The sequence below is a fragment of the Taudactylus pleione genome, unplaced genomic scaffold (genome assembly GCF_031769625.1).
Source record: "Taudactylus pleione unplaced genomic scaffold, aTauple2 ptg000370l, whole genome shotgun sequence".
Lineage (NCBI taxonomy): Eukaryota > Metazoa > Chordata > Amphibia > Anura > Myobatrachidae > Taudactylus > Taudactylus pleione.
Genome location: NW_028284771.1, coordinates 2,587,937 through 2,606,638, shown reverse-complemented (window position 1 = coordinate 2,606,638; position 18,702 = coordinate 2,587,937). Strand labels below are relative to the sequence as shown.

Below are 18,702 nucleotides of genomic sequence, written 5' to 3'. Positions count from 1 at the left end.
ATTATGGAGGCCTCTACAAGGGATTTTCAATGGTAGACAAGAAATTGAAACAGGCATGAATCCCATTGGTTGCAATGATCCCATGCCCCCTTGAACTTGTGGACTGGAGCACTTGTGTTGTGGTTTTGGTTTTCCAATGCTGCCTGTCCCATTCATGTACATTCACTGTAAGCGAATACTATTGGGGTAAATAGATTGTCCTCCATTTCCCATCTGCTGTCCTCCAACTGCTAATGCAAGGACTTGTTAACCACAGCATGTCAAACGTGATCATGTTTGACATATGGTGTCACTAGCATGTATTGCAACACCGTTTGGCAGTCAACCCTAAAGTGTATTATCACTTGCACATAGTGGAAGCCGCCATATTGTATATGTATTTATGAGATGCAGTCCATCAATCACTGGGGATTGGTGACATTGGACTTTGCCTCACTGATGTCTCAGATATCCTACAGATTGGCTGAATAATGATTAAGCCCACAAAAAGAAATTGCCATCTGTGTGGGTAATGGGTACAATTTAACTTCCTAAAAAGTTCCAGTAAAATATGAATTGCAACATAAAGATGACACCTTGAAATACGTTAGTGCCATCTGGGTTACTTTTGTTAGTCATTCTCTCAGTATACTTTAATCCTCTTTAAATTGTAATATATATTCAAAAAAGTGCAGTTTCTGCTTAGCTCTGACTTGTCAGACAAAGCAGATTACACTTTGTACTAGGAGTGCAAAAAGGGACCTTTCCATACTGCAAGGACTTTTTTTTTTTTCGTAACAAAGTAATGTTTTTTGGGGGGAAACGTTTTACTGCTATTAAACTTAATTTTCTTTAATGTACTTATATAATTAACATAGTCTTTGTGTGTTACATTACATGAGCAGCAATTTGTACCTTTTCTTATTTTATAGACTGCGGGTGGGAGCATAATTACACACTTACTAAGCGGGCGGACGGGGCTTGATTAAATAACAGGCAGTGGGGTTGTAGTGGTAGGCTGGGGTCATGCCACACCAACACATTTCCATACCTCCTAACTCTACAAGTAGGGCATGATTTGTTTCTAACTGCATGAGAAAATGTATTTGGTGATAAGAGGGATTTTTAATATAGTGATAGGAAAAACCTCATCATTCTTGTTTCTAAATGCAGCTACAGATACAATACAGTGGATGACTTTTAAATAGTTGACTATTGAGACTGTAAGCAGGAGACCCAATCACAAACCAGAATTTCTTGACTTTAGCATGTGATTGGTTCTCCTGCTTACAGTCTCAATAATCACATGCTAAAGTCAAGAAATCTCCTGCTCACACCCCTCTACCGCCATTTTAAATTGGCAGATTTAATTTATTTACACATTACGTGTAATACATCTAATGATGAATCCAATATGGACAACGCCACCATTTTGCATTCACAATGGGTTTCATGTGTGTCAATATTCTCTTTATATTTTAAAGTCTTCTTAGCCCGCTGTTTAGATCCATACATACCTCCTAGCTTTGTTGCTTAAATGGGTGTTTTCCAGTCATGTCTGGGGTGTCAGAATGTGTGAGCCACTTAAAATGAGCAAATGTGAATGACTCCAATTAGAAAGAGTGGTTTAAATAATGTTCGTACACTCAATTACTCCTATGGTTAAATAAAAATGAAAACCTCCCAAAATGTATGTTTCAGGTAACCTGGTACCGTTTTTATCATAGTGTGTATATATAGTCTTCACTTAATGGTGGCAGATTCTGTGGACGGAAAATCAGTAAACCCTGAGGCACAAAGTAATGTCACTTGTTCCTTGTGAATTCATAAGTTGAACATTCGTTCAGCCAGCATTTAAAATGTCCGCTTCCACTATGAGTTAAGTGACAGGTATCATTTAAGCAACTTTAATTAGAAATCTAACTTGAGAAAAAAAAACTTTTCTTTCTTCACTTTGCATATACAAAAAAACCCCCCCAAACCTTCTGTAGTGTATAAAATAGATTGGTGCTCTTGATTGGCCATACAGTCTGTGCTCTGTCCAGCATGGTCCCCACCTCAGCCTCATGACCCCCATCATCTGTGGGACATGGTAATTTTCTGCAGACAAACCTTATTGGCTTTAGTTAAGAAAACGTGTAATAGTTGAATCTTTCATTCCAATAATATATTATGTAACAACGTGGCAACGAAAGGGTTAGACTCTGTGGCAGCTAATAACATGTATTTTATTCAAGCCTCTCTTTGTACAGACTGAATGCTGCATTCATGGGCCGTGGGCACCCAGCCCTCGCAAGGTGTGTGCTATGTGTAAACTGTTCTGCATCTGTCTGCTCTGGCTGACTTGTGCATTGTGTTCAGCAAACAGGCATGTTGTTACAATACGCTTTTATAACAGGTTTCAATTTGTGGGTAATCTGTGTATTTGGGAGGTTTATGACAAGTTTCACACTTTGTACCTGTTTTCAGAGATAAATTAAATAACTCATTACTGATATAGGGGTAACTCCACTTTTGTTCATGGTTTTTCTTTTATTTATTTTTTGGTTTATTTCTTCTGGTTTGCAATAAAAACAGTTTTGCTCGTTTCCCTGGTGGAAATATGTAAAAGTCCAGTAACAAAATGGCTTTATTTAGAGTAGCTTTTCTTCTCTCCAGTTTTTATGTAACTCCAATAGCACATGTTTTCAGGATGTCCTTATTGTGCATAAGTGACTTCTGTATACTCGTTTAAACATACATAAATCCTGAAAACATGAGCTGAGCTTTTGGGGGCTTAATAAACTCTGATGTAAAGATTTCTGCTCTGCTACCAAATTCTATGCTTTCACCGACAGACAACTGAGGCTTCCATTTCGTGCGCTGAACCACTTTATGGCCTGTCAATTGGTAGAAATAATTGACATTACTAAAGCTGGGCATATAAGCTACAATTATCAGGGCGATCCGCCCGATATCCGCAGATCGAGCCGATAATTGTAGCGTGTGTGCGAGCGACCGAGGGCTAAATATCGCTCGGTCGGGCATGCCGGATCGACCAGCGAGCCCGTCCGATGTGATATTTGTGAGTTAAAATGTTGGCCGCATCGGGCAGTGTATACCCAGCTGTGGCCGACAGACAGACATTTCCTGTGTTCCTTCCCATGGAAGGAACAGGGAAATGTCTCCTCCCACCGGGGCGGAGCGCAGGTGTCTGGCTAATACACTGTGCGATATCTCACTATGGGGTCTATTTACTAAGCAGTGTTGGGAGACAGAGTGAAAAGTGATAAGAAAGTGATAAGGTGCCAGCCAATCAGCTCCCAACTGTTATCTCACAGGCTGTGTTTGAAAATGACAGTTGGGAGCTGATTGGCTGGCACCTTATCACTTTCTTATCACTTTTCACTCTGTCTCCTAACACTGCTTAGTAAATAGACCCCTATGTATGCCGCCTACATCTGCGGGCTGACAGGCTGCCAGATAAAATGTCTGTTGGTCTGACAGGCATTTTACCTGGCCGTGTATGCCCAGCATAAGACACAGCCTGGCAAATATTAATGATGCCTGACCTGTGCATGAGGTACTGATTCCTGGGGAATTGATTGCCTATCTCATAGTTGCTTACTCTTCAGAAATATCTAAGACACTCTCTAATTAGAAAGAGACCTGGACTGCAGACAATTATGCTTGCTTTCCTGTAAGGTGGGTGCGGACATGTTGCCAAGCCACGCCCATTTCTGTAACCACTGAGTAGACCAATACATGATAAGCCATACATTCTTGTTGTAAATGACATCGCAAAGTCGCCAGCATTTTTTATACCTGCCCTCCACATCTCCTGAAAGGCATCTGGCCATTTAAATCTGCAACATGTTCCAAACATGTTGTATAAAACAACATATCTATGTCAACTTTTTCTTCGCCTTGGGGGTATATTTACAAAGTGGCAGGTTGTTTCTTGGTGAGATTGACCTCAAAATTTAAAAGGACAATCTTATGCAAAATACACTGGGTTTTGCACTAAATATTAGTGCCGCTTTAAATTTTGAGGTCAAACCCACCAAAAAGCTGTGGCTGGGGGGTATATTTACTAAAGTTAAAGTTTTTAGAAATAGAAATGTTGCCCATAGCAACCAATCAGATTCTACTTAACATTCAACTAGCACCTTCTAGAAGTTAATACCTGTAGCTAGAATCTGGTTGCTATGGGTAACATCTTCACTTCTAAAAACCCACACTTTAGTATATATACACCATGGTGTCTTACTTTGAGTATCTATTTTCTAATCCAACAGTAATCTTTGAAATAATTTAACAGTCTGTGATGGAAGACAATTCTTAGGAAACATAGGAAATTGAATTACAGAACACATTCATCTATTGATCTAATGTCTGAAATTAATTTGGAGATTCATTAAAGATACCATTTTAGCAACAACCCCGCTATGTTTGAGCACAAAATTAATTTCTTTCCAAATGCGTAAAACAGTTATGCAGTGACTTATTGTGCGATGGCTGTCCTACAGTGTTGTGTTTCCACTCCTGAAATCCAATCTAAATCAGTGGTTATTGCTCAGATGGGACGGACCTGTTTAATGTGCTCAGAAATTGCATTTTTCAGTAAAAGTCATTGACTGATCTCAAAACGTTTAATCTTCGTGGATTTTTAATACAGTTTTCGGTTTTACACTGTTTATTGACTGATGCCTTTAGTCAAAGCTTTGTATGTATGTGATTTCATCTGCAAGTTGCTGTCCTGTAATTCTCAGGGATAAGTGCATCTGAACATAGAGACTGGCCATCCCCCAGAGATTGAATACAGACCATTTATGTCACTTGGTTGAATGTGTTAAAATATATTGGCCAATCTTGCGTTCCAAAATGGACTACAATGACCATTGTATGGTGTGTACACCCAATCCACCCAGTTCATCGTTTGATAAATTGTGTGGTGGCATCTTCCCATCTGATGACCTGAACATCAGATAAGATAATGCCACATACGATGCGGTTCGCTAACATTAATGCTGTAACGATATACCACGCCATCCTGCGGTGGATCGTGTTGTGTGCACTCGTTCACGATATATCGTTACATTATATCGGTCTGTCCCAAGATCGCCAGATCTTTCAAGTGTGTTCCAGCTTAACACTCAGTGGAGGCGTTTCAACTGCTTTTTAAGGCTCGCTAATTAATGTACACCCAATAAGACAGTGTTTAGCCGTGTAAAACAGCTGAACCTGGCTAAAGTCATGATTTGGGCGCCAATACCATAGACTTTTCGCACATTTCTGCTCGCCTCCTCAGAGCCGGAACAAAGCAACAATTGAACTGTTCCATTGGGCACCAAGCACTGATAGCCACCAGTGCTAACAATTATAGCACAGGTTGCATAACGCACCCCAGCAACCAGTGTGTGTAGAGACTCTATATATCAAATGCTGGTTGTTAGGGTCTATGTGACAAACCAGGGAAGTCATCAGGAGCTCAGCGGGTAAGCCCCATGCACTGATTAACATCTATTATTTCCAACAGAGTAAGTAGTTTTCAGATTGTGACAACAAATAGTTAAACGTCACTATGTTGGCAGATGTTTCCAAGATTCCTGTTGCTGGGTTCTCCTCTTCTCTGGTTGTCTTGCTGCTCTGGTGGACCTTAACACCCAGGGCGTTTATTGGGACGCCCACTTCCTTCCTGTATGATGATTTACATGGCGTTTGCTTCAAATGCCCTGGATGCCAAGGTTGGCATAGCAGTGAAAACTGCAGAGAAAGGCAGCGCAGTGTGTTGTAAAGTTTTATGCATTTTGTTTATGGTTTACTGGTATAAAACAAATGCAATATGTGTTTATAGGGAGTGTGATTCTTTCATAAAGATACATTTTTGTGTACAGAGCGCTAATTTATCATATGGATTCTTTCCCGCACCAATAATGTACATTCCATAGTTCTAAATTGAAAGTTTGAAAGTGTCATATGCCTTTTCTCTGTAAATATTGTTACTTACTAAACCAAAGGACCCAATAGAAGGGATTTAATGGTAAGAAAGTTTTACTAAACAATTAGGCACGCATCAAACCCAGTGGTTTATAAGAAACATATGACATTTCTTTTTAGCTCATTTGCAAATGAAATTGTCCATAAATGGCAAGTTGTATTACTTTTCCAGGTTTCAGTGCACAATGTATTCTAATAAGAATTTAATATCCTACACACTGCACATTAGGTCCCCATATTGGAGTTGTTTTCCCCTTTATAAGACACAAGTACAAATAGGTTAAACATAAAGTTGTTACTTGTGGTTGAGATGTCTTTGGGGATCACCTGGGTTTTGGCCACTGGGGATAACCTGGGCTTTGCCCAATACATCCACGTGCAAGTGAATGGAGCAAGAAATATGTGGAAAAACGGTACCACAGCACACTAGTAACAACGGAAGTGTGTGTGTAATATAAATATATATTATATATATATATATATATATATATATAGATTGATTTATTGATTAGAAACATTGGTTTTTATATGAACTCCTGTTTGCATGGGTTAGACTAGTGGTGAAAACAATAGCTGGACATTATACATTATATTCTCTTTTTGCATGTTTGTATCATGCAAAACAACCAGTTCACAGATTGTGTTTCAAGAGACACAATACATGTATACTCTTCTGGAAGGGCTGATTGCATTACACAGAATTCTAATGGTAACTTGAACAGATGTCTTACTTAATGATTCTAATTGTAGAAAATGAGCCTTTCTAATCATACTGGGATTCAGCAGTTCTTATATTTTACAGCTGGCTTCCTAACCCCATTGTGATGTGTAAGTAATTACAGAAAAAGACATTCATTGGAACTTGTTGATCACTTATGCAGAATGGTAATTATGGCCAGATGGAGAAGACATTTCCTGATATTTAATGACTGGACCAGCATGGCTAAGCCTTTGTTATAGGCTCTGCTTCACACTGTGCTACACATGAGACATCATGTATTGATGGAATTAGCTTATAATGGCCTAAATGCTGCAGGACAAATACAGTATATGTGTTTATTGTTCATTTTTGTCTAGACCTTTAGGATATTTCTCATGTTTTTGCCCAGTTTAACACTAGTGATTGCATTCTGCAAAAAGCACCATTAGATTACTTAAAATAGAAGTGAACATAATTGTATCAGACATTGGTTGACAACTCCAGTCCTCAAGTACCACCAACAGGTCACGTTTTGTGGGTTTCTTTAATCATTCACAGGGTTAATTTATATTTCTGGATCAGTAACTATACCACCTTCTTCCACAGACAGAAATCCTAAAACCATGACTATTTGGGGATACTTGAGAGTTGAGGTTGAGAACCACTGGTATAGGACATGGCTGCATGAATATATTACAAAGTGGACGACACCCACAGAATGGCAACCCCAGTTCGGAATGTATCTATGGCCCACTAATCGGGTGGCATTCATAACGCAGGGTGTTTCTACACATTAGATACAGCAGTATCGGAATTATTCAGATTGGGCAGAGCCATTCTGGTGCCTCTGGGTATAGGAGGTATGAAACTTCTAAACCAAGACTACCCACCCTTCGCTGAAAAGTATGCTTCTCCTGATGCCTCTGGGCTACAAGGGATGGAGTGGTGAACAAGATTGGGAGCCCCATGGTCTCCATATAATGGACAGGACTTCCTAAGTTTCTTGCCCATTTTACTAAGAAAGTAAATATAAATTGCTTACGTTTTGAAATAAACTTTAATTGAGGAAAAGATCAACCAGCTCACTAGCACTGAGGGATTCCTGAGAATCCCTTCAGTGCCAATTTCAAGCATTTTCCCCTGCTTTGTGTTTGCAATTGGCTAGAAGGTCTTGGTTACACTCAAATTTGATTACTTAGTTAGTAGGTCTATTTGGACTGTAATGGATAAAGATGAAAACATTTATTTATACCAAAAAGCTAAACACCGGTTTGGGGGATTTTTTTTTTTACATTTTTCATGTAAAGATTATGAATAGTGTGTCAAAGTTGCTGCTTCAGGAATCCCAGTTTAGTCCATTACCCTGGACCCAGACACTCTTGGTGGGGGGTGGCAGGTATAGTGCTTTTTAATTCTGGGTTGACAGCTCAAGATAGCGAGGGGGGGGGTCGAGACCCTACACTCATCTTATTATAGTGAAAACCATCCTAAGCTGGCTAGAATTCTGATTTTTCTGAGGTGTGTGGACAATGTCTAATTTATTAGTTTATTTAAACAGTGCTTGTCTGGAGGTTAGTCATTCATTTAAATGTGATTTTTATATGTAGTGCACAGACTGGAAACCATTAATGAATGGGAAAAGCTCAAATCGCTGGTGAAATAAAATCTTCTTAAATTGCTCCAAATCAGATATAGAGATATAGAGTACCCGTATTTTATTTTGCGTGTGGGGGGCTTTGTGGTCGCTTGATACAGATTTGGCATCACTGAAGGCAACTTTCAAGCCAGACTACAGATGAATATTTGTATTGTTCTAGAAAAGAAGGAATATTGATCAGTCCTAAAACCATAAAGCAAAGGTAGACCTACTCCTCTGTCTCAGTTATCCTCACTTGAGTGCTCTGAAATTGCAGCCTGTTTTCATCAGTGCTTGAGAACTTTACATAAACGTTTCCGTCCTGTTTGGTGCCAAATTTAAAATTAAACTTTCTCCCACTCTGTTCCCCACAATCATTGTATTTTATGTGCGTTTATTTTGTTTCACAACCATGTGTAATGTGAAAGTCACTAACATTACAGCGATAAGAATAAGTCCTAAGAGATGAACAAATTGTTGTTTTGTTTTCATTGTTGGTTTAATGTGTTTATTTACAAAAAGAAAGTCTTATGGTGCATACACAGGGTCAGATTTTTCCTTCAGATATGAACGATAACGATTTAAAAATCGTTCAGTCGTTCATATCTGAAGGAAAATCTGACATATCTGACATGCCTGAACGATGGACGATCTACAATGCGCGTTCCCATTTGTCAGATAACGATATCTGACATCTGATGTGTTTGCAGTCAGACATGGACGATTCCATTCATTTTAATGCAGTCAAAAATCGTTCAAATTGTTCAAAACTTTGGTAAAAGCGTTCAAATCGTTCATCTGACAAATCTGACCGTGGGTATGCTCCAATTAGGAGGGTATCCACTAGACGATAAAGTTGAACGATAATGATAAAATCGTTCGATAATCGTACAAACATCGTTTGAACATCGTTTGCAAATCGTGCAGTAATTGTTTCTAACGATGTACGATGCGCGCTCCCGCTGGTCGTTTGATCGTCTCCTTCATCGACTGAACATGCAGGTCAATTTCACTTGATTGCTTATAAATCGTTTACACATCGTTCACGCTGAACGATCAAATGATGAACCACTGTCTGCCCACTATAGCTGAAAGCTCTCAATCACAGATTAAAACAACATAGTTTATTGTTAGATCGTTTGCAAATCGTTTGCAAATCTTTTGCAAATTGTTCAGAGTGGAAGATTATATTTCAAGGGAAACTTCAAGGGAAAATCGTTAAGAGGTTGGACAGGGATAAAATCGTCTAGTGGATGCCCCCCATAACCTATGGATCTTGTCTGAGTTTTTCTATTGGGGGGGGTTGGGGAGAATAGTGGTCTCCATTTGTATTGCCCTGGAGTTCACTAAACTGAGTTTTTTTTTGTTTGGTTTTTTTTTTCTCCTTTTAAATGTATCTATTTATTAAAGTCTAAATCTAGCTACTTTTGAATGGGTTAGACCGGAAATGACCAAGGCATGCTGGATTTTATAGTTACACAGCAACTGGGCGATCACTGGTTTCCTAACTCTGTTGTAGACCCTATCACAGCAGACTTGTTAGTTTTAAGTCCTTTGAATGCTAGGGGGCAAGCATGTGGTAATTGGTAACAATGAGTTACATTCCCATTCCTAATTTGCATGCTTTTACTAGTGTTTAACAGTAGTAAAAAATATTTTGACTCTGAGAGGGTGGTAAATGGTTTGGAATATTTTAAAATTGTACTCTGTTGGGACGATTCAATTGTTTTCACCAGCGGCTGTGACTAATGGGCCCCTGACAGAGCAATTCATTTGTTGCTTCGCTCGGACGCTAATGCCGTGAGGGGACTCATTTTTGCTTGCACCCTCCTGAGGTGGCGAGCAGAAATCTGCAAAATGTCCTGGATTAAATAGTGTGCCCAAACAGCTTGAGCTCACTAACCAGGAATTGACAGGTTTAGCCATTTTACACTGCCCCGTTTATTTGGGCGTGGCATGCACAAAATGGCATGGGATCCCAAAAACAATTGAATGTTTCTCTCCAATCTCCCGTCACTTTAGATGAATTTACAGATAGGGATGATCTATCTCTCTCTCAGAGTTGGAATAATGATAAAATGAACTTTAAAATGAATTGTTGAAACAAAATTGTATCCAGAATATGGTATGGTTTGTGGTGTAGGTCTTTTTTTATTTCTGCAGCTCTAAAAATAATTGGCATTGATAGATGCATATTTCATCTTTCCATTACTGATCGCAATTTCTGCTCACAGCCTCCGGATGTGCGAGTAAAACTTCACCCAAAGTAGGGCTTTTGGGCATCTTAACTGCATTGTGCTCGACTATTGGGCGCCTTCACTGTCTCTTTAGGAGGGATTAAACCTCTGTATTTTGGGTTCAACATCCGCGGTAGTGATGGACACCCAGAAATAATTGAATAGTTCCCGTCACTTAAGTTGTCTATATTGACTGAATGAGTTTCTAAGCTTTGGTTCCCAAAACTACTCAAAAACAGTTTCTATTTTAATTGGATTTATGAGATATATGAACAAATACTATCTGTGCTCTATAGGAATGTGTAGAGGACATTAGATTCTCCGTGAAATTAGAAGCTATATGGAAGCTCCATGTATTAGTCACAGTGTGGGGACATCGCAGGTAAATGCTCTAAACTAAAGTGTGAAACATTGGTCTTCTCTGTGCCTTGATCTTCCTGTTTCCACAGCTGGTGAGCAGCCAAGGAGCAAATTGTTTAAAAATGGATGAGTGTGTAGCAGCTCGTCCGGGAAAGAAACTTAACATAAGCATTGATGTTTTAAATAACAAACCATTTTTTATTTATCATCAATAAATGACACTGGGAGGGTACAAACCTGCCTCATTCCTGAACATTTTGCGGTGTCTAAAGTACAAGGGCTAAACACATTTAGCCGTAAGCAAGGACTAATCATTGCAAACAATTCATCAGTCTGTCTCTGTGTTTTAAAGGATTATTGAACAGAAAACTAAATATGTAGTGTTGGGTGTAATTAGGTACAGTAAGTTTTCTAGAGGAAAATCCCACTTACCTGTCCTCCTACAATTTGACTAGGAATGGTATAGGACCGCTTGTATGAGGTGAGCTCAATAAGTGAGAGTTTTTGTTTTAAAAATGTTTTGTTTTGGTTAGACTTATTCTTTAAAGTCCTTGCAGAATATTGGGCATCATTTGTTTGGGTTGTATGTCATATGATGCAATCTGTATAGACAAATCTTGTCTTGGTATTGGGAATATCTCATACATAGGGGCAGATGTACTAAGCACTGGAAAGTGATAAATTGCCAACCAATCCGCTTCTAACTGTCATTTTTCAAACACAGCCTGTAACATGACAGTTAGGAGCTGAGTGGCTGGCAGTTTATCACTCCAGTTTATCACTTTCTAGTACAAAATGGCGTGCAAAGTTTTGATGGTGCGTCTAACGACACATCGGCATGTAAAGACACTGCCGCAAGTCCCTGCAAGCAGGTGTCGCAGTATTATGAAAATCACAAAAGATGCTGCCGAGTTTGTGAGTGACTCCGTCTAAGGCCTAAACTGTAGAAATCCCCAACCACCTATGTGTCTGGTCAGACAGACTGATTGTTCTGTTTGGTCATTTTTATTAATATTAATCATTTATTTGGTTTTCTTTACAAGCCAAATACCAGCATCCATGCCAAAGTGTGTGTCCTGCTGTTTTCAGAGAGTATAGGAGTATTTCAGTAACCGGAATACACTGGAGAGACTTTTATGAGTCATGGCTGTCAAGCAGACAAATTGCTTAGCTTTGTAAGAAGAGTTGATTCTCTAATTTAGTGTGTTAATGTTATGATTGTGGGTTGCCTAAGGTAGCTATTAAATGGAGAGACTTGTCATTTGTCTCTCTCTAGAGCTGCTCCTCTTACTTCATTTCACTCTCACAGGTGTTGAGTAAACCTGAGTAAAATGTTGCAGGGCTTGTCTGTTCTGCAGCGTATGGAGGTGTCCCTGTAGGCTGCGGCCGTTCTAAATGTCACTTTTGTAATTCTTTGTTTACTATGTGTACACTGTAGTGTACATAGATGTGGTGAGGAGTGCAGTCATTCTTTATGTGCCTGATTATGTGTGCTCTTTCCTGAGGATGACTCGCAGAACTTATCCACTCTGCAGTTAATTACTTTGATGTTTCACTTACAGTTGGAACCAGCAGGATGGACGATAATGATTTGAAAGCAATCTAGTGATGTTTCATTCATCTTTAATCTGCTTACTCCACAGTGTCTATAAAACACCCCTGGGCAGCACTGATTTGCATTTTATACCTTTTGAAGACAAAACTGAGGAGGGGGGGCGATGTGATTAAATGAAGTTGCTGGCAGAAAGTGAAATCCTAAAAATGAAATGGAATATTGCACATGATTTATTAGTCATGGACAGGATATGCGGATGGCTGTTAGGAGAAAGGGATTTCCCATTGGGAGGACACAGTTATCTACATACAGTGGTCCCACACACAGGGCTGCCAAGAGAAATGCCAGGTCCTAGTGTGAAGGTGGGCGTGGCCACTGTGGGGTGGGGGAATGGGCACAACATGTGAATTTCAGAATCCATCAAAGCAGTGTGCCCCACTTTGGGGCATGGCTGCACCTCTTTTGCGCTATGTACTCAACCAACACCCCCTGCACCTCTGTCCATTTCACTGTGTATAGGTCATGAATGCTCCCTAATCTCTGCGATCGTAGGCATATGGGCAATATATATATATATATATATATATATATATATATATATATATATACGTGAATAATGGCAGCACTCCGTGGACTTAGAAAATAAATACAATACTCCGTCTGGTATCACCACATTGGTGATACCAGACGGAGTATTGTATTTATTTTCTAAGTCCACAGAGTGCTGCCATTATTCACCTATTGAAGGGGTCTGCAGTGGGCGTCCGGGTAGTGCACCCTGGCTGGCCACCTATACTTTGGAGTGCCGGCTATAACCTTGGAAAATATATATATATATATATATATATATATATATATATATATATAATAAATATATAAATAATAAAATTAGGATTGTGTTTACTCTGACCTCAGCTAGACTTTCTTGGGAAGTTATTCACTCTGCATGTCTTTCTTTTTACTGTTTCATTTTAATGTGTTGGAACTAGCAGGATGGAGGATCATGGTTTGCAGGCCTTGTGCTGTTGTGTGAATAGCAAGGTGAATATGCTAGATGAATCTATGTATGATCTTGAGTATTGAACGGTTTCTATCAAAGTATGGAAACCAATGTGTTGCTCACAAAATGCTCAATATAATGCACATACTCCTTTCATTGCTAAAGACAAGTGGAAAATGCTCTCAGTGAACAATCCAAAGCTTGAAACAACACTCTTGCAAAATTACTTTAACATGGGCTTGTGTGCTATGAGGGATTTTATATTGGCATAGTTCGCAATTTGTATATAACAGATTTCAATATTGTACACAAATGCTTTTACAAAACGATAGTTTTAAATGGTCTCAGGATGTCCAACGATTTCCTCTCTAAATTGTTATTCGGATTTATAACCTTTTTTGATCAAGAAGTTTAAGGGCAGACTAGATGGGCCAAGTAGTTTTTATCTGCCGTCAAATTCTATGTTTCTATGTTTAAGTTTTACCCCCTTAACCCACTTTGCCATTTCCTCTCTTCCAGATAACTATAATATTTAAATCTTACCAAGATTGCACAGACCAGAAGGTGTACCAGGCCGTGACCGACGACTTACCTGCGGCATTTGTGGATGGCACAACTAGTGGTGGGGATGGTGACTCTAAAACCTTGCGGATTATAGAGAAAGTCAGTGGAAAGCATGTTGAAATGCATGCCAGGTACATTGGGACCACTGTGATTGTACGGCAGCTTGGCAACTACCTAACATTAGCAATTCGAATGCCTGAGGAATTGGCAATGGCTTACGAGGAAAGCCAAGACTTGCAGCTGTGTATGAATGGCTGTCCCTCTAGTGAACGCATTGACGAGGGTGGACACCTCCGTTTCCCTGTAACCGGGAAAAATCCACCAACCTCATCATCTGGACAAGCGCGTTCAGTGTACACTCTGGAAAGTGCCATTGCTAAATGTCTTGAGAAGATACAAGTCAGGCACATCTACTTTCACTCTTGTGTATTTGATCTCCTCACGACAGGGGATGCGAATTTCACTGCAGCCGCTCACAGTGCTTGGGAGGATGTGGAGGCCTTGCACCCCAAAAAGGAGCTCTGGCAAATCTTCCCCAACAATGGAAATGGGGTCAAGACACTTGCTTTGCCTGCTGTCGTTCTTGGGCTTGTGTGCTTGATCCTCTTTGCTTTTTTGTAGGAGTTTTCTTGTGTATAAACAAAAACAAATGTAAAATATATATTGTTATAATATATTGAGCAAGGATAACCGCATATATGTATATACCGTGTATATGAAGGGATGTTTGTCTTAGGATGCCCATGAGATTGTACATATTGTGTAATTGATTTTACTTAAGCTGGATGTAGTATTTTATTTTTATTTTTTTTTATTTTGTTTTTCAGTTGTAAAATGTTTTATATGTTCCATCACTGGAACCTTTTAGAAAGCACTTTATTTTTTATAAGATATTTATGTCCAGTGAGAAATTGTGTGAACACACACACACATACCAAGGTCTGTTTTATGTATTGTGGTGAAACCTAAGAACTTTTGTATTGTGTGACTCGCCAGGTTAGATGTAGTTTCCATGTAATGGCGGAAAAGTTGCCATGGGTAGATCATGGAATTTGTTTTATAGCTGGTTCTTAGGAAACCATGTGAGCAGCTTTCTGTTCTGGAAAGACCGCATGAAAGGTCAATATTAGAGACGATGAAATCCTGATGCTGTTCACACCGTCATACTATATGTGCTCTAGAGCAATAAATTATAGTACTTTGCCAGTTAACACATTTTATTCTGATTTCAACTACTTAGTGACTGTTTATTAGGCCATATTCTCAAAAGTAGTGTATCAAAAATTGGCTTTTATTTTTTTGTAATATTTTTTTACACAAATGACCTGACATATTTAAGTTAAATGTACTGGAAATCTATTTTAGGGCAGTTGTACACCAGCCTGTACGCTGACCACAATGTCATCGTCGGGAAAAATGCTACTTTTGTCTACATATACAGATGTGTTCTTACACGCCAAGCCACAATACGCCATGTGGCATGAGACGCTGCAGTGTAGTGTGACAACTTTTTCTTTAAATTTGCATCTTATTAGCACCGTAACGCAGCAAAACACCACTCAATTAGTAACAGAGACTAACTGTAATTGCACAGGATTTAGTTTTAAATATCCGGATACAGCAGAACTTGGTGTAAAAAAAAAAAAAAAAAAACAGCGGGTGCTGCATCGTAGCACTTTGTATACAGATTCAGACTCAGTTGCACACAGGTGTAGAAGTGTCGCATATCAAATTAATCAGTGCAGTCTTGTTAAGCGGTTTTGTTGCATTGCAACAAAGACACATATTCAAGTGAAAAAGATGCTTGGTGCAAGCAGAGTCGCACGAGAGCTGATGCACGGAGGGCTGTTAGGTGCGACTACGGCAATAGTGTATGAAGATGCATCTGTATGCGTCCTAGCGCCGGAGCTTATTTACATGGGCCCCCCAAGTTCCAATACGCCATTACCCTAAGGCAGAAAGCGTCCAATATGTTTTTCTACAAATTACAATTTTTTTTAAATAGTGACAGGTTTTTATTTCCTCAGTTTTTTATTTTTTTCTTTAATTTTCTTTACTGTTGTATAAATTGGTGTGAACCGAACAATTCTTCTGCCTAAGGCTTCGACTGAGATGGCATTCTTCCCCACTCTTACGTGAAATCATAAATATTGGTATTGTGTACTATAAAAGAAGGTTTAGTCATTATTCTGAACCACACATTTCTGCTAAGGCAGGAAGAACATTTTCATATTGTAAATTGATTCCCTAATTTTGGCTGCCCCCCAGATCCTGCTGTCGGATGCAGCTGCACAGATTTCCTCATTATTAGGCCCACCTCGATGCAAAAATTATTAATGCTTAATAAATAAATAAAAATAAATAAAAAATAAATAATAATTTTTTATTTTTTTTATTTATTTCCCATATGCCTAAAAGCTTTCTTTATTTCATTTTCGAGAGCATGGTTTAATCAAAGAAATGTTTCCCTATTATGTGTATAGTGTGTATTCTTCAACATATGCTTAACCTTCCTGTCAGAACTGTGAATCACAGCACAACTTTCTTTTTCACTAATAGTGAGTGAGATGCATCAAGCCTTGAAGAGAAATAAAGTACCAACCAATCAGCTCCTAACAGTCGCTTTACAAGCTGTGTTTGAAAAATTACAGGAGCTGATTGGTTGGTATTTTATCGCTCTCTAAGCTTTGATATATCTCAGGACAGCTTTTACTAGCACTAAATACACATTTAGACCTTTCTATTTATCTTTTGATGTTCTATCAACTGCCTGTTGATAGAACATAATGATCAATACAAGTGGAAACGTTGCCATCTTCCAGTTTAGGAATCGCCACAATGTGTGATTAGTTTCCAGTAAAACCACTTGTTGGGTTTATGGTCCGTTACTATCAAATTTACATCTGAATGTGCAAAAAAAAAAAAAAAAAGTGAGCGAGATAAGTCTTTATCAGTTACTTTTTCTCCTTACTCTGAAAATGTTGACCTAGTAAAACTCTTGCTCCTCACAAGTGAACAAAAAGGAAAAGCAATAAAAAAAATGACACAACCCACAATGATATTTATGCCTTGAAATATCACTCTCTGTTTCCTAAGGAAAACATGTTCATTTTTATTTAACTTTTTGCAAATTCTTGGAATGTGACCTTCTTAAAAATGGGTTTGATAAAAACGTTGCATAACGTATATATGTACTGTTTAGAAACTGGTGCCTACACTGTGACATTGTCACAGCAACCTAAAAACTGTTGCTGAAGGATTATGGCTAAAATTCATTTTGTAATCTCATTATGGAAAAACAACCAGTGACCGAAGACGCAAGTGTGCCCAGAAAACTCTAAGTGAGTTATGTATCTTTCTTTTAGCTTAGCACTTCTTAGTTTTTTCACTCTTGGCCCAGCTCTGGGAATTAAGAAAATGTTATTTGCACATGTTCTTGAAGTCTGTTGTAGCGAAGGGAGATTTAGATAATGCCAAACATATGGATACGTAGAACTTAGTAAATGGTCTCTGGTGAGAGCTTAAAAACTTTGAGAGGATGTGCCGAAAATGGCTGCCTCTTCTCATGCTTGGAGAAACCCACAATGTGTTTTTTGCAGAAACTTTTAGATGTGGTTCATAGTTACGCCAATAAGTATCTGTCTGTGTAAGAGTGAATGTGCATTGTGTAAATAGTTTAACTTATTATGCTACAAGAATAAAGTTGATTTACCCTAAAGTAATAAGTCTCCTGTGTCATGTTAATAGTGACCTTGTGTTTTTTGTTTTTTGATTAAAATTCATGCTTGATTAATCAGTGTGTTCACCAGACAAGGTGTGAGGTGGGGTTAACAAGTCCTGATAAGTTGTTACGCACCTTGCAGATATGCTGTGACTCATATCTTAGCAATGCCTGGTAATTGTAACCATGTGTGTGCTTGATGATCATTGATCTCCTTTATTTTACTATAACTCTGAGTTATGTCTCGCTGGCTTAGAGTCTTAAAGACATTATGCTTCATTATGCGCTAAACTATTTTGTGACCTTTTCTGGAGAAATGGGGAAGACCTCTGATATGGGACAGGATGTATCAATCAAACAAAGATGGTAAAATCTCCAAAAACTGGTGTTTAATGAGATTCGCCGCAATACATATGGTTCTCCAGTAGTATTCAAATGGTCCGCAGCAGATATGGCACTGCAGTCCCCATAAAATTATTTGGGGCTGTAATGTGCAGAAGTAGGCGGCAAACTCTGGAACGCAAAACTTTCTGGAGCTTCTGCACTGTAGAAGCCTACAGGTTTCTTTCCACACAAAGCCCCCTTTGGCCGCCCAGGTGCAATAGGACTCCCAGGTCACAAACCAGGAAGTCAGAACTTAGCTCTTAGCTGAAGAGCTATCCCAGGAGGAAGGTATATTCATGTACACCGGTGTTATTAAACGCTGCTATGCATGCGATAGAGGTGGGGGTGTAGCACAGGGGGCGGGATGCATCAAAGGGAGAAACGCTGTTAAACACAGAAATTGCGCCATTGCGATGCATTCCAGAGCTAGAATGCGGTGGGTAAAGCCATTTTCAGATGGCGTTATCCTATAGAAGCCTATGGGCTTCTGTCTGGAGAGTGCTGTGAGAAGGATCCAGACTGATCCCTTCCAGCACCCCCCACAGCAGGCATGTCCTTCTGCGCATGTGCAGAAGGACACCAGAGGG

The 18,702-nt window shown here is 39.1% G+C and overlaps 1 protein-coding gene across 1 annotated transcript in view; it reads left to right on the top strand.

Moving 5' to 3' along the window:
* Positions 1 to 17,729, top strand: part of RGMB (repulsive guidance molecule BMP co-receptor b) — a 33,913-nt gene extending 16,184 nt beyond the window's left edge. The window contains exon 3 of the mRNA XM_088444623.1: positions 13,966 to 17,729. Coding sequence (XP_088300749.1) covers positions 13,966 to 14,631 — 666 coding nt within the window. The 3' untranslated portion in view covers positions 14,632 to 17,729. The remainder of the gene's footprint in view (positions 1 to 13,965) is intronic.
* Positions 17,730 to 18,702: the final 973 nt, after the last annotated feature.